Source organism: Brienomyrus brachyistius, chromosome 13 (genome assembly GCF_023856365.1).
Source record: "Brienomyrus brachyistius isolate T26 chromosome 13, BBRACH_0.4, whole genome shotgun sequence".
Classification (NCBI taxonomy): domain Eukaryota; kingdom Metazoa; phylum Chordata; class Actinopteri; order Osteoglossiformes; family Mormyridae; genus Brienomyrus; species Brienomyrus brachyistius.
This window is the reverse complement of record NC_064545.1, coordinates 14453745-14466139: the sequence shown is the minus strand read 5'-3', so window position 1 is coordinate 14466139 and position 12395 is coordinate 14453745. Positions and strand designations below refer to the sequence as shown.

At 45.8% G+C, this 12395-nt stretch overlaps 1 protein-coding gene across 3 annotated transcripts in view; it reads right to left on the bottom strand.

Annotated features, from left to right (window-relative positions):
- Nucleotides 1–2974: 2974 nt before the first annotated feature.
- The window catches only part of LOC125706014 (multiple C2 and transmembrane domain-containing protein 2-like), a 59558-nt gene continuing 50137 nt past the window's right edge, over nt 2975–12395 (bottom strand). For all 3 annotated transcript variants that reach the window (XM_048972437.1, XM_048972436.1, XM_048972438.1), the window contains 2 exons: nt 9135–9232; nt 2975–3909 (listed from right to left, as the gene is read on the bottom strand). In XM_048972437.1, the coding sequence (XP_048828394.1) occupies nt 3841–3909; nt 9135–9232 (167 nt within the window). In that variant the 3' untranslated portion in view covers nt 2975–3840. The remainder of the gene's footprint in view (nt 3910–9134; nt 9233–12395) is intronic.

The following is a 12395-nucleotide window of genomic DNA, read 5'->3' as shown; positions in this document are numbered from 1 at the left end:
TAATATTAAAGCAGAATCAGTGGACTTTATTAATGTGATCTGCCCCACTGAGAGATTCTTCTAAAGGCCAGTGATTTAATTTAAGCCCCAAAGGCTACCTTCTCCACCTCCTACAAAATCTATAACAGGGAATTATGGTCCTGAGTTTGTGCTGTACAGTGCAGATCATTTGTAAACCCTAGTAAAACACATTATTCAACACGGTGCTGTTAAAATCTATCTGAAACCACCTTTTTTTTAACCATTACGTTGAGTTTATATTAATCAGTATATCAGAATATTTAGTATAATTTGTAATAATGTAAGCATTTGACGTTTGAGGTATGTTAGTTTGGACGGACTCAGTAACAAGTGAAAACTGCAGGTAAAAATCTTTGGCAATATAATATCAAAATAAAATGACAATACAAAATAATCTAAGCTTGCTTATTTTAAGTATGATTGCAGTAAAATATTGTTTCTCCATTTTGGTTTCCATGTCGGTGCTCTGGCACACAGGAGCTCAGACTGTCAGTATCTTTGAGGGGTAAATGAAACAAATTAATAGGCCCATATTCACTGCTTCACGAGATTCCCTGGGAAAGAGCCGCACCCACCTCGGCGAGGTCAGGGAACCCCTGACGGAGACGCCTGTCGCAGTAATTAAAGTTAAAATGGAACAGCAGTGGGACGAGGGACACCGACAGTTATTAGAAGCACATCTTCGCCTACAGCCGCTGTGTAGAATGTGCACCTGCGGGGGGGGGGGGGGGCACTGGGTACGTTTTTCTTGCCCGCTAGTTTGATGGCCGCTTCGGGGACGCACATCAGAGAGTGGCAGGCGGAAAAAAAACAGGTTGCAGGGGTCCTTGCGCACAGCCTGCCGTCGGGCTGCCTGAAGGACTACCGTGGAAACAAGGAGTGTGACAAGCTCTTGGGGATCGGGCACAGCTGCTGACGCGCCCCTGACAGGCCGATGAAGACATCAGCGCCGCACTGCGCCGACCGCGCGCAACACACAGCAATCTATCCAACCCGTGTTAGCTGCTTTGTAGCTGAAACTCTCTCGTTTGTACCAAGGGGACTTTGATACGTCCTTAGATGGCGGCGCTTATATTCATGTGCGTGTCCCACGAGGGCCAGTTAATTTATAACGATCATATCCCTGAGCATGGTCACCCGCATACTGAGGGCTGTGAACGTCCACTGACGACACAACAGGCCGCTCTTGAGACACCGTGAGACATCGTCCTCCTTGTTGGACTACTCCTCCATCTGGTTAAAGAGAAAAGACCAGTCCCAGGTTCAGCTCGGTTAACGTGACAGGTGGGAGCGCAAGATGCCATTGGCTCTCACCCCTGTTAATGCCTGGAGAGTTATTTAACCCAGTAATAATCCTGCTTGCTGACAGGCCCAACCTCTTCCTGGCTCCACAAAGCCATGCATCTGTATTTATCGATTTTTAGCCTTGTAGATCAGCTTGGTGTTTTTGGAATAAAATAAATCGTTGTCCAAAAGGAAACTGTCAGTCACACACATTGTTGTAAATAGGCAGGTTGTCGTTGAGAAATGAGTATGTTGAACTAATCATCAATATTTCTGTGTAAGGCAAATATATTTTTTTGGAAAATGCCTCACATTATGACAAAAATCCTGACTTACAGAGCCTTAACCCATAACATATTAATAACACTTGAAATGCTTATTCCGCTGAATGCTGCACACTTATTAGGAGTGTAATTATTAGACATTAATCATGTGTCAATTAGCCTCCCTGTCTGCTCAGGCATGGGCGGTTTGGGGAAGGCTGCCCGACGATAGCTTTCCTGAGTGGGTGGGTTTGACATCCCCGCCGCCCTCCACACACACACACACACACACACACACACACACACACACAGGTTTGTAATTATATCTTTGTGGGGACTCTCCATTCATTTCTATGGGGAAAACTCAAATCCAAACGTGACGACCTTAACCCCCAGCCAGGCCTAACCTTAACCATGAGTAACCAAACAAAATATGAGACTTTTTTGACATTTTTAGTTTTTTGATTTCATCCTTGAAAAATACTTCCCACAGCGTCAAAATTACAGGTTCTTATCACATTGTGGGGGTCATTTGGTCCCCACAATGTAATATAAACATAATCCACACACAGATACTGGTAGGGTCACATGGACCCCCCTCGCTTTGAAGCACCTCCCCACCCCGTGGCAGCTCCTTTGAGGGCCCCGTGATGTCTCTATCAGCCTGTCAGGGGGGAGGGGGGGGGAGTGCCTGGGGCTCCAGCAGGTCCCTTTGAGCCAGTCAGTCTTCTCCAGCCTCCCCCCCATGCTTCCCTGCCACCCTGGATGGCCTGCATGGGGGGCAGGGTGAATGAACAGACAGATATGCTGAGCACCATGGACTGTCATCAGGGGGCGCTAGCAGGGACACCACCAATGCTCATTTCACCAGCAAACTTAAGGAATGTAACAAATCTGCTTTGTTATTTGTTTATATATAAGTCTCCAGAGTATTTCTTGCATATTGCTTATCAAAGGGAGTGACGGGAAGGATGCTCGACCCAGTCACACAATTCGAAGAGTCAAATATAACCTTTTACATAAATACACAAAAAGACAGTGAAGACACCCTGAATGAATTCATCTTTACTGTAATTAAGATCTTTGTTACTAATACTATTGTGGAGATACATTTACATAGAGTCACAGGATTCCCAGTTGATTTTAATGGAAATTAAGGGCACTGAAGTGCTCTCTGTGACAAGGTCCTCATCCAGCATGTGTTCCTGCGTGAGGGACGACAAAGCTCATTCTGGGTCACTTTGCATGTCTGTTTCAGCATTGAGGACCAAGGGCCCTGGCTGGATGAGACTGTCATATGACAGGATCATGCCAGCCAATCAGCTGCGCTCAGTTAGTGTTTGGCTCCGCTCCACCCCAAGGACAAATCAAGATACCTCGGTATCCAACAAAAAAGGACAAAACCCTACCTTTTATTTATTTATTTATTTAATATTATTTACAATAAAACCCTTTGGTTTTCTGAAGACTAAGAACAAGGGAGAGAAACATATATAATTATATATAAATCTGAATAATAACATAACTGTACAGTCAGTAATAAAAGAGAACTTGACCCTTTGAATCCTGCTGAATCTGTAGGATGTTTTGTGGGTAGGAATGATAAACTGATGGTATGTAACAAAACAAAGTTATTTAGTGGTATCCTTAAAAATCATCACATAGTAATAGCCTGCTGACTAGGTCATACATAGTTTACTTGCAAGAAACCATATTTTCTCAGATAAGGTTTGACACAATTCTAATTCTAATTTGCAGAGTGATTTTATACATTCACTTTCAAAGTGGAAGACCTTCACTAAATTGGTGTGCCGTTTACTGTAATGAACTGCACAGCGTGTAGTTAGAGTATGGAACAGTCTTCCTGCTAGTGTAGTGCAAGCTAAAGCCCTGGGTTCCTTTAAAGCAGAGCTAGATAAGATTCTAACTCTGAGCTATTAGTTAAGTTCTCCCCAAACGAGCTTGATGGGCCGATTGGCCTCCTCTCATTTGTAAATTTCTTACGTTCTTATGAGAAGTATATAGTAAAAAAAGCCAGCTTTGCTACTGCGAAGGTCTCAGAGGGACTGAGGCACTGAAAGTGAAAGCAGCCATTCCCATCCACAGAGTCTCAGAACTGTCCTCCCAGACAGTGAGACACAGCTTGATGCGATGGCCCCTGGCAAATTCTTCCGAGCCGGTGGACTCCCTTCACCCCTGCCAGACCAGAGAAGAGAGAGGTGGAGGCTTCCTGGTTCATGGAGGCTGAGCGGAGAGAGTTCTCACACCGTGCCTATGGAGAAGTCCTCTTCTTCTTCAGTGGGCTCTGGTTGGCAGACATTCTCCCCTCACTGAACTGCACCTGTGAAAACATGAGGGCATGGCGGTTGGACAGCGGTAATCCGAGCTCAGCTAGAGAGCGGTAATGGTCCCCCTGCGGAGGGCCTGGCCAGGAGATGCATGTGCGCCCTCACCAGTAATGAATCAGGACACAGAGGGGATTAATCACAGGGAAGGAGCACTGGAGATCTCAGGGCTTCCCTAACGCTGGTTCCTCTGAAATCCCAATATTAAAAGCAGAATCTGACCGTTGAGAGGATCTGCTTGTGAGAGGCTTGTAAAATGTATAATGGCTCATTGCCAGTTGCGTCGTTTCAAAGAGAGCTTAATCAGAGCCAGGGCTGACCTCCGACACAGGCATACTTCATCTTGGACGCCCGGTCCAGGACGTGCACCATTTAGAAGTTGTGTTAAGCTGAGCTCTTCTGTTTCCACCCGAGGCTCATGTTTGCCTCTTTTATTTCAACAGTAAAAACAGGCCTGGAATTTGACCCAAACTTTCACCCGGTTTCCTATAAGTCAGATTCTACTGGATTTGGAGATACTTAGTCACAGATCATTCTTTCAAATGCAGATTTCAAGACTGCCTACAAGAACATTATTTTTTGAAGTATGAATGGTGTATGTAATGATGTATTCATCAGCCATTAATACTGTAGAGATGGCTTGTCCTGAATGCGCCCCTAATGTGGTGTATACCTTATATTAAATATTTATTCATGCTTTTTGTTACAGGTCATGGTAATAGACTGCTTATCAGTTGTTTGCTAATCAGTGTCTTATAAAAGAATAATGTGCATTTGTCACCCTTTGAAGTAGAGCAACAGTAGAGTAATTTGATTGGACCTACACAGAATCGCTTATGCATATATTCATGTACAGTCAGTAAGACGTTCAGGGTTCGCCTCTCATAGAAGTACAGAGCAGTGAGGTTCCTCTGTAGCATCTTCCGTAAGCCCTGAGGCACCTGGGAGATGTCAGTCATACTGACGGAGGGCCGTGCCCTGCTGTGTCAGAAGACCCATCTGGATTTGTAATTGCCTTGAATGTACAAAGACTCTTGCAGACCAGGACTAATAAACTGCCATGAATGGCAACTCTGGATAAGCACACTCTGCTCCTCTGTGGCACCAGCATTCCGTTAGCTGATGTTCGCCGAAAACAGGACAGTTTAGCTGACATCCACTGGAGTTGTTAAAAAGTCAACTCGAGTGCTTTTCTTCCCAGTGAACCCAAAATAAAAACAGAACAACAAACTGCCAACTCACTTGGCGCTACACAAAGTGGGCCACATCTCTTCAGTCTTAACAGTAGTAGGAATATTTAGGGCTGGCTTCTGCAGTGCACACTGGTTAACTGGATGTTAACAGTGTCATTAAGGACACGGTGACAGATCTCCTACCACAGTTTGCTTCATCTGTAACGATAAGATCAGGTGATCACAGCACCCCCGCCTGAACCCCACAGCCCATCAGCTGCACTGGGCACCACTCACACAGAGAGGCAGTGCAGAGCTCTGATGAAGCCCAGTACTTCTAGACCTTGCTCATGGGAAACTGTCATCCTCGGCATAAACTCTCATCACCTTTCTAGCTATAATCGCCATTAGACTCTGCCTGTCCATCACTGAACCTGCGATATTTGAGGCAGAGCTTGCTTCATTTATTTGGTCTGCTTCATTTATTTGTTTGTATGTAGCAGCACAATACAAGAAACATCCTAGATACACTGGAGCACATCCTCAGTGATGTATCCTAAGGTCATCGGGTGTTTTGGGTCACGTAGCATCACACACCCTCACCCAGGCGACCCAGCCGGGGCTGATCAGGCCCCAACTTGCGTCCCAGCAGCCATCCACAGATCAGCCCTCTTCAACCAAAGACACCTTGTGGCTTTCTCTGTGGCTTCACTTGCGGCTTGAATGGCCCTCTTCTTGGCCGCTCCTGTAATGCCCAGCCATGTGAGCACTATGCAGAGTGATGTGGTTCATGGTGTATGGAGTGAACTTAGTCTTGCCCTTCTCTATCCGGTCGAACCTCTCGGAGGCATTGCAGATGATGATCGTGGACATTGTTTGTAGTCGACTGTCCACACCTCCTTTGGCTGTGGCTTGGATGATGTTAGGCACATCCTGATCGAACTGCAACCACTCTCTCAATTTGCTGGCTGGGGGCCATTTAATCCGCTACTGTGGAACTATTCTGCTGGGATTGGGAGGCTCAGGTAAGTGGAGGGACTGGGCTCCATGGGTTGTCTTCTGGGCAGGCTCTTCCTGCATCTCACCAGGTCTAGGACCTGTGTGCTGCACCTCATTCTCCTTCCCCAAACATTTCTGCCCCCCCCCCCCCCACACACACACCTCGGGATCTCCTGGGGGTATCACTCTTTAGGGCTTTCTGTAGCATGTTGGGTTTCTTCCTCACTAAAGACACAAAGATTGGGGGTGCTAACCCATACTGTCCCCGATGCCGTCTTTCCGTGCTGTCAACTGTCCCTCCAGTAGTCCCCCAAACTATACTTTGGTTGTCCTAGGAGTCACTGGCTGTGGCAGGTTTATCAATACAAGAAACATCTCCTAGATGCACTGGAACACATCCTCAGTGTCAAAAGTAATGTTCAGAATTATCATGCAGACTGAATCGATGATGTTGACTAACCCACTAGGAGCAGGGAAGGTTACCTCCACATTTAAGAATATCAACAGCAGGACTGAGCCACTTGGCTTCAGAGGTGAATTTGGGGATTGACAGAAAAGCAAACGCCAGGAAGACGTTTGCATCCCTTCATCTGTCTCCCACGTTCTCCCCCCGCGATGTTCCCACGGAGCTACGCATGTTATATAGCCATGGAAGCAGACAATCAACTTCTGCCGAAGCAGGAGGAAATCCAGCCAAACAAACCCCCCTGCCGTCTGCCATATCAAATGTTAATGTACAAGGTTAGATACCTTATATGCAAATATCTAGTGCCATTCCAGAAAAATACATTGTTAAAAAACACCATCCCACCATGTGATGTCTCTAAAAGAATAGTAGCTATTTAAGCCACACAGCTGCTTAGCAACCCAAAGGAAAGTGAAAACTGCAAACTGTGTTACTCACTCAAAATTTGTAACACCAAAACAAAAAAAGGTCAACTGTTAAACCCACTCAGTGCACACGCAGGAAGATTCTACGCTTATTATTTTTTATATGGAATACCTTAATAAAAATCTTTATTGAGATATGTAGGAGTTATTACTAAATACTAAAAGGTATTTAGAAAGTTTAATACTATTAATACATTCTGTTCTTTTCCTTTTTGAATACAGTTGGCCCTCAGTATCTGGGGGGAATTGGTTCCAAAATCCGAGGATGCTCAAGTCCCATATATAAAATGGTGTAGTATTTGCATAAAATCTATACATATCATTCCGTACACTTTAAATCATCTCTTGATTACTTGTAATACCGATACAATGTAACATGTACACAATGTAAATTCTATGTAAATAGCTGCTATTTTGTTCACAGAAACAAAGGGTGCAAACAACAGGAGTGGCGAATGAAGAAGATGAACACTGGTCAAACAACGAGGGCTGGAGAACGCTTGCAGATCCGTCAGAAGGGTATGCCTACGCATCACTGTGCTCGCACGGATACAGCTCAGTGCTTGGTGTGCATAAAGTTCCAGTGTAGCTTTTTCGAACTTTCTGGATTTTTTTTTCCAAATGTTTAGTTAGTGTTTTCAGTCCATGGTTGGCTGAATCTTGGATACAGAAGGTTGATTGCCTGTATAAGAGTGATATCTGTGCTCCCGTTTTGGTTTTTAAGTCAGCAGCTAATGTTAATTTAGGAGCGGCAAGTAGTTGTGCGTGAGCACATGAACTCAGAGGAACAGAAATTGCTACATTTAAAAACAAAATTATTATTTCATTTATGTTTTCATTTTCATATGCCGGATGCAGAGTTTTAGTGCATTAAGGTACAGACTCTACAGATTCTAATTATTTAGGCCTGTTTAAAATGTAAAGAAGCATAGAACAAAGTGTCTGCCAGCTGCACCTAAAGGGGAATCCCTCCTTAGAAGTGGCAGATGCTACACCTACCAGGATGGGGAAGATGGAAAAGCAGCCCTCACTGGCTTAAGGTGACTTTGTATTTCCCACATGGGCTCTAATTACTGAGCTATTTGTGCTGAAAGACCAGTGTCAGCTCTGACTTATTATATCAGGCTGTGCGGAGGCTGCATTGTGTCTTTTACCTCACACAGGGTGTTAAAAACATCATCCCAACCATGGAATTTGCATATTGTTATCTTGAAACACACAATAGGAAAAGAAATCACTTTACTTCAGATAGTTATCCAAACTATGCGTTTATATACTGTAGGTGTCTCGATGTGTTTTTCGCCTGTGTTTTGTTTAAGTGAATATTGTTTCTTCTGTTTCCTATTATCAAATCTAAAGTGAGGATTTTTCAGATCAGTAACTGTATCCCTCAGAGAAGCAAGCATTCACAGGCCTATGAATACAGGATGTTAAGCACCTCGCTCTGCCAACTCGCATCACTCAGTCAAGGCTCTCCTGACTGAAAGGGCTTCCTTAGATGACATGGATAGAAATTTGGCAGGTCCTCTTGGGGAAAGACCACCTTGAGGGGCTTGGAAATTAGAAGCCAGAGAGCAGCCCCGGCTTCCCCGAATGGGCTGTTTGTGCCGCCGCCCAGATTCCTGGCCTCGAGGGCCGAGCAATCGGCCAGCAGCCCGGGCCCCCTCCCATCATCGCAAAGCAAATCCTTTCTGGGCTGGCAGGATCTCGGGACACGTGACCCGGCTGCAAACGGCACGGCGGTCAGCCGCATACGGCACACAGCAGGACAGCCGCGGCCCACAAGTTCATTAATTGACTCCTCCAAGCCTGATGTGCCAGGAGCGCTTTTGCTCCTTGGCTGAGAAAGCCCTGGAAGGATGGCTGGAGACATCCGCCACGATGGGCAGCAGGCCAGCCTCGTTCTCGGAGAGAGAGCAGCTTTTATCATGGGCAAACAAAACTGATAATGCACGGCGGGACTCGGGGGAATGCAGCAGAGCGCAGGTCCGGCTGCTCCCCAAGACAGCTATGCAACGAGACGCTTCAACTACACACACTGAAACTACAGATCGATAAATGGCCCAGCCAGGCATGGGAAAACACTTTCTTAACACGTGTAAATCTTATGGAGATGGCTAATTAAAAATCAGTGTGTGGAACTGTCTTCTTCTCCTTACCTTTTGAACATCAGAAGGAACCCTCTGGAGAAAATCGAGGATCTCATTGTTGTCAATGGCATAGGGGTTTCTGAGCTTCTTGGTGAATTTGTTAATTCCTACAAAGATGAGAATATGCAGATAAATAAATCATTTAGTCCAAAATATACCCCAAGCTCACATGCTTTTAATAAGGCAAATCCTTCCTGACATAGAATCCATTTATATCTAGGAAAGCAAGCCATCCAAAATGGTATTATTTCATCTAGTCCCAGAACAGTTTAATCAACCCAAAATAAACTGAAGTAAATAATAGCCAGAGTGGCAGAAGGGAAATAAGCAAATAAACAGGCTGAAAACAAACATGAGCTACAGAAGAAAACTGCTGAGGCAAGAAGATTTCTGTTATAGTTCCGCTAAACATTCGGCTGATAAGGTGGACTAAACGACTTCGAAGATGCATGCAGGCTGTGCCCCGGGCCGGGGGAGGGGTGCTGTCCATGTGTTTGTCTATCACTTCCCCTCCCTTTTCTTTTCATGGCCTCTGCATTTTGAGTAGCAATTAGGTGCCGCCTGACGAACAGCAGCTCTGGGGGCAAACCTGAAAGACCTGCTAGGAACTGCAGTGGCGTCCCCTGGTAACGCTGTCTGTCCCCTGGTAACACTATCCATTCCCTGGTAACGGTGTCAATCCACTGGTAATGCTGTCTGTCCCCTGGTAACCCTGCCTGTCCCCTGGTTACGCTGCTCGACGCCTGGTTACGCTGTCCATCCCCCAGATAATACTATCTGTCCCCTGGTAATGCTGTTCATGCCCGGGTAATACTGTCCATCCCCTGGTTACGCTGTCCATCTCCCAGATAATACTATATGTCCCTTGGTAATGCTGTCCATCCCCTGGCAACACTGTCTGTCCCCCAGATAATACTATCTGTCCCCTGGTAATGCTGTTCATGCCCGGGTAACACTGTCCATCCCCTGGTTACGCTGTCCATCTCCCAGATAATACTATATGTCCCTTGGTAATGCTGTCCATCCCCTGGCAACACTGTCTGTCCCCCAGATAATACTATCTGTCTCCTGGTAATGTTTTTCATTCCCTGGTAACACTGTTCATGTCCTGGTAACGCTGTCAGTCCACCTGATAATACTATCTGTCCCTTGGTAACACTCTCCTTCCCCTGGTAATGCTGTACTTCCCCCAGATAGTATTATCTGTCCCCTGGTAATGTTGTTCATTCCCTGGTAACACTGTTTGTCCCTTGGTAACACTGTCAGAGATGTTACCTAGTACCTTGGGCAGAGCTTAATTTGGCTCTGCTTCTGACGTCACAAGCAAGGGGGCATATCCCTTATTCTGATTGGTCAAGGGGTTATGTCCATATATGGTATCATACATGCTTATGCCATGTGTTGCCGATAGGGGGCCATATGGCTTGGGAGATAAGGGTTGCCATTAAACTTTAATAGAATAGAAACACATTATATGTATTTATTTATGTTTTACTTTTAATTACGTTAAGGAATAATGAAACATATAGCGGGATGAATGCAAGCTAGCACATAAACGTCCAGCGGGGGTCGTCTGGCCATAGCCACGGGTTGTTTAACATGCCAGAGAAACATCTGTTTAATTTATTTCAAAGCAGACACTTTGTGCAAAAGTTGTTTCCTCATTTCCCTAACGGCCACCAGCATTGGATGGTCCTTAAAGACCTTTCATAAGACTTGGGGGCCCTGTCCTGAGGTTTATCAAAGACCAGGTTCTCACACTAGGGGAGACCGATGCTGTTTAAGTACTAGATGGGTTCACCCCTGCAATGAGATACGTAGCATTTGAAGATGTATAGATCGTAAAACTTCTTGTATACACCCGTCACGTGTTGGAGGGGCTGGCGTGTATCCATTTTAAAAGGATGAGGTGCCTAGCCAGTAAGGGAGGGGGGCATGGTATCGGATGGTAGAATGTCGAACAGGAGCTCAGTTAATTGGTACCGTGATAGGATACCACCAGTGCAATAAGTCCATTTGTGAAATTTTGCTATTAAATATTTCATGGTGAACTGTTAGTGGCATTATAACAAAGTGGAATAATGACAGCAACTCAGCCACAAAGTGGTAGGCCATGTAAAATCACAGAGCGGGGACAACACATGCTGAGGCACACAGTGTGCAGAAGTCGCCAACTGTCTGCAAAGTCAGTAGCTGCAGACCTCCAAACTTCATGTGGGCTTCAGATTAGCTCAAGAACAGTGCGTAGAGAACTTCATGGAACGGATGTCCATGGCCAAGCAGCTGCATCCAAACCTTACATCACCAAGTGCAATGCAAAGCGTCGGATGCAGTGATGGAAAACACGCTGCTACGTGGTTGTTTCTCAGAGGTTGGGCTTAGCCCCTTAGTTCCAGTGATAGGAACTCTTTATGCTGCAGCACTCAAAGCCATTCTGGACAATTTCATGCTCCCAACATTGTGAGGACAGTTTGGGGATGGCCCCTTCCTAATCCAACATTGACTGCGCACCAGTGCACAAAGCAAGGTCCATAAGGACATGGATGAGCGAGTCTGGTGTGGAGGAACTTGACTGGCCTGCACAGAGCCCTGACCTCAATCCGACAGAACACCTTTGAGATGAATCAGTGCGGAGACCCCGAGCCAGGCCTTCTCATCCAACATCAGTGCCTGACCTCACAAATGCTCTCCTGGAAGAATGGTCAAAAATTCCCATAAACACACTCCTAACCCTTGTGAACAGCCTTCCCAGAAGAGTTGAAGCTGTTATATCTGCAAAGGGTGGGCCAACTCCATATTAAAGCCTATGTATTAAGAATGGGATGTCATTAAAGTTCATGTGTGTGTAAAGGCAGGCGTCCCAATTCTGAGGGGCCACATAGCAAGTTGAGTCTGAACCGGATTCGGGTAAAAAGTTGTTCAGAAATCGCCACAGATGCGTAAACTGGATCTGCTCTGACCCGTATGTGTTTGAGAGTCAAAATTACGAAAATATGAGTTTCGAATGGGACTGGTGAGTGGCTCAGTGGGCTAAGTCGCTGCGCATGTGATCGGAAAGTTGAGGTTGGCGGTTCAAGCCCGCCCTCAGCAGGGTGGTTACAGGATGGGTCCTTGGATGCGCTGGCTGACCCTGCAGTGTGGTGGTGTGTGGAGGAGTGTGGTGTGTGTGTGTGCGTGCGTGCGTATGAGAGAGAGAGTGAGAGAGCAGGATCAGTCAGTGTGCTCAAGGGCCTGCCCTATAACTATTCCTCTGAGGGCAGGCTTGAGCAC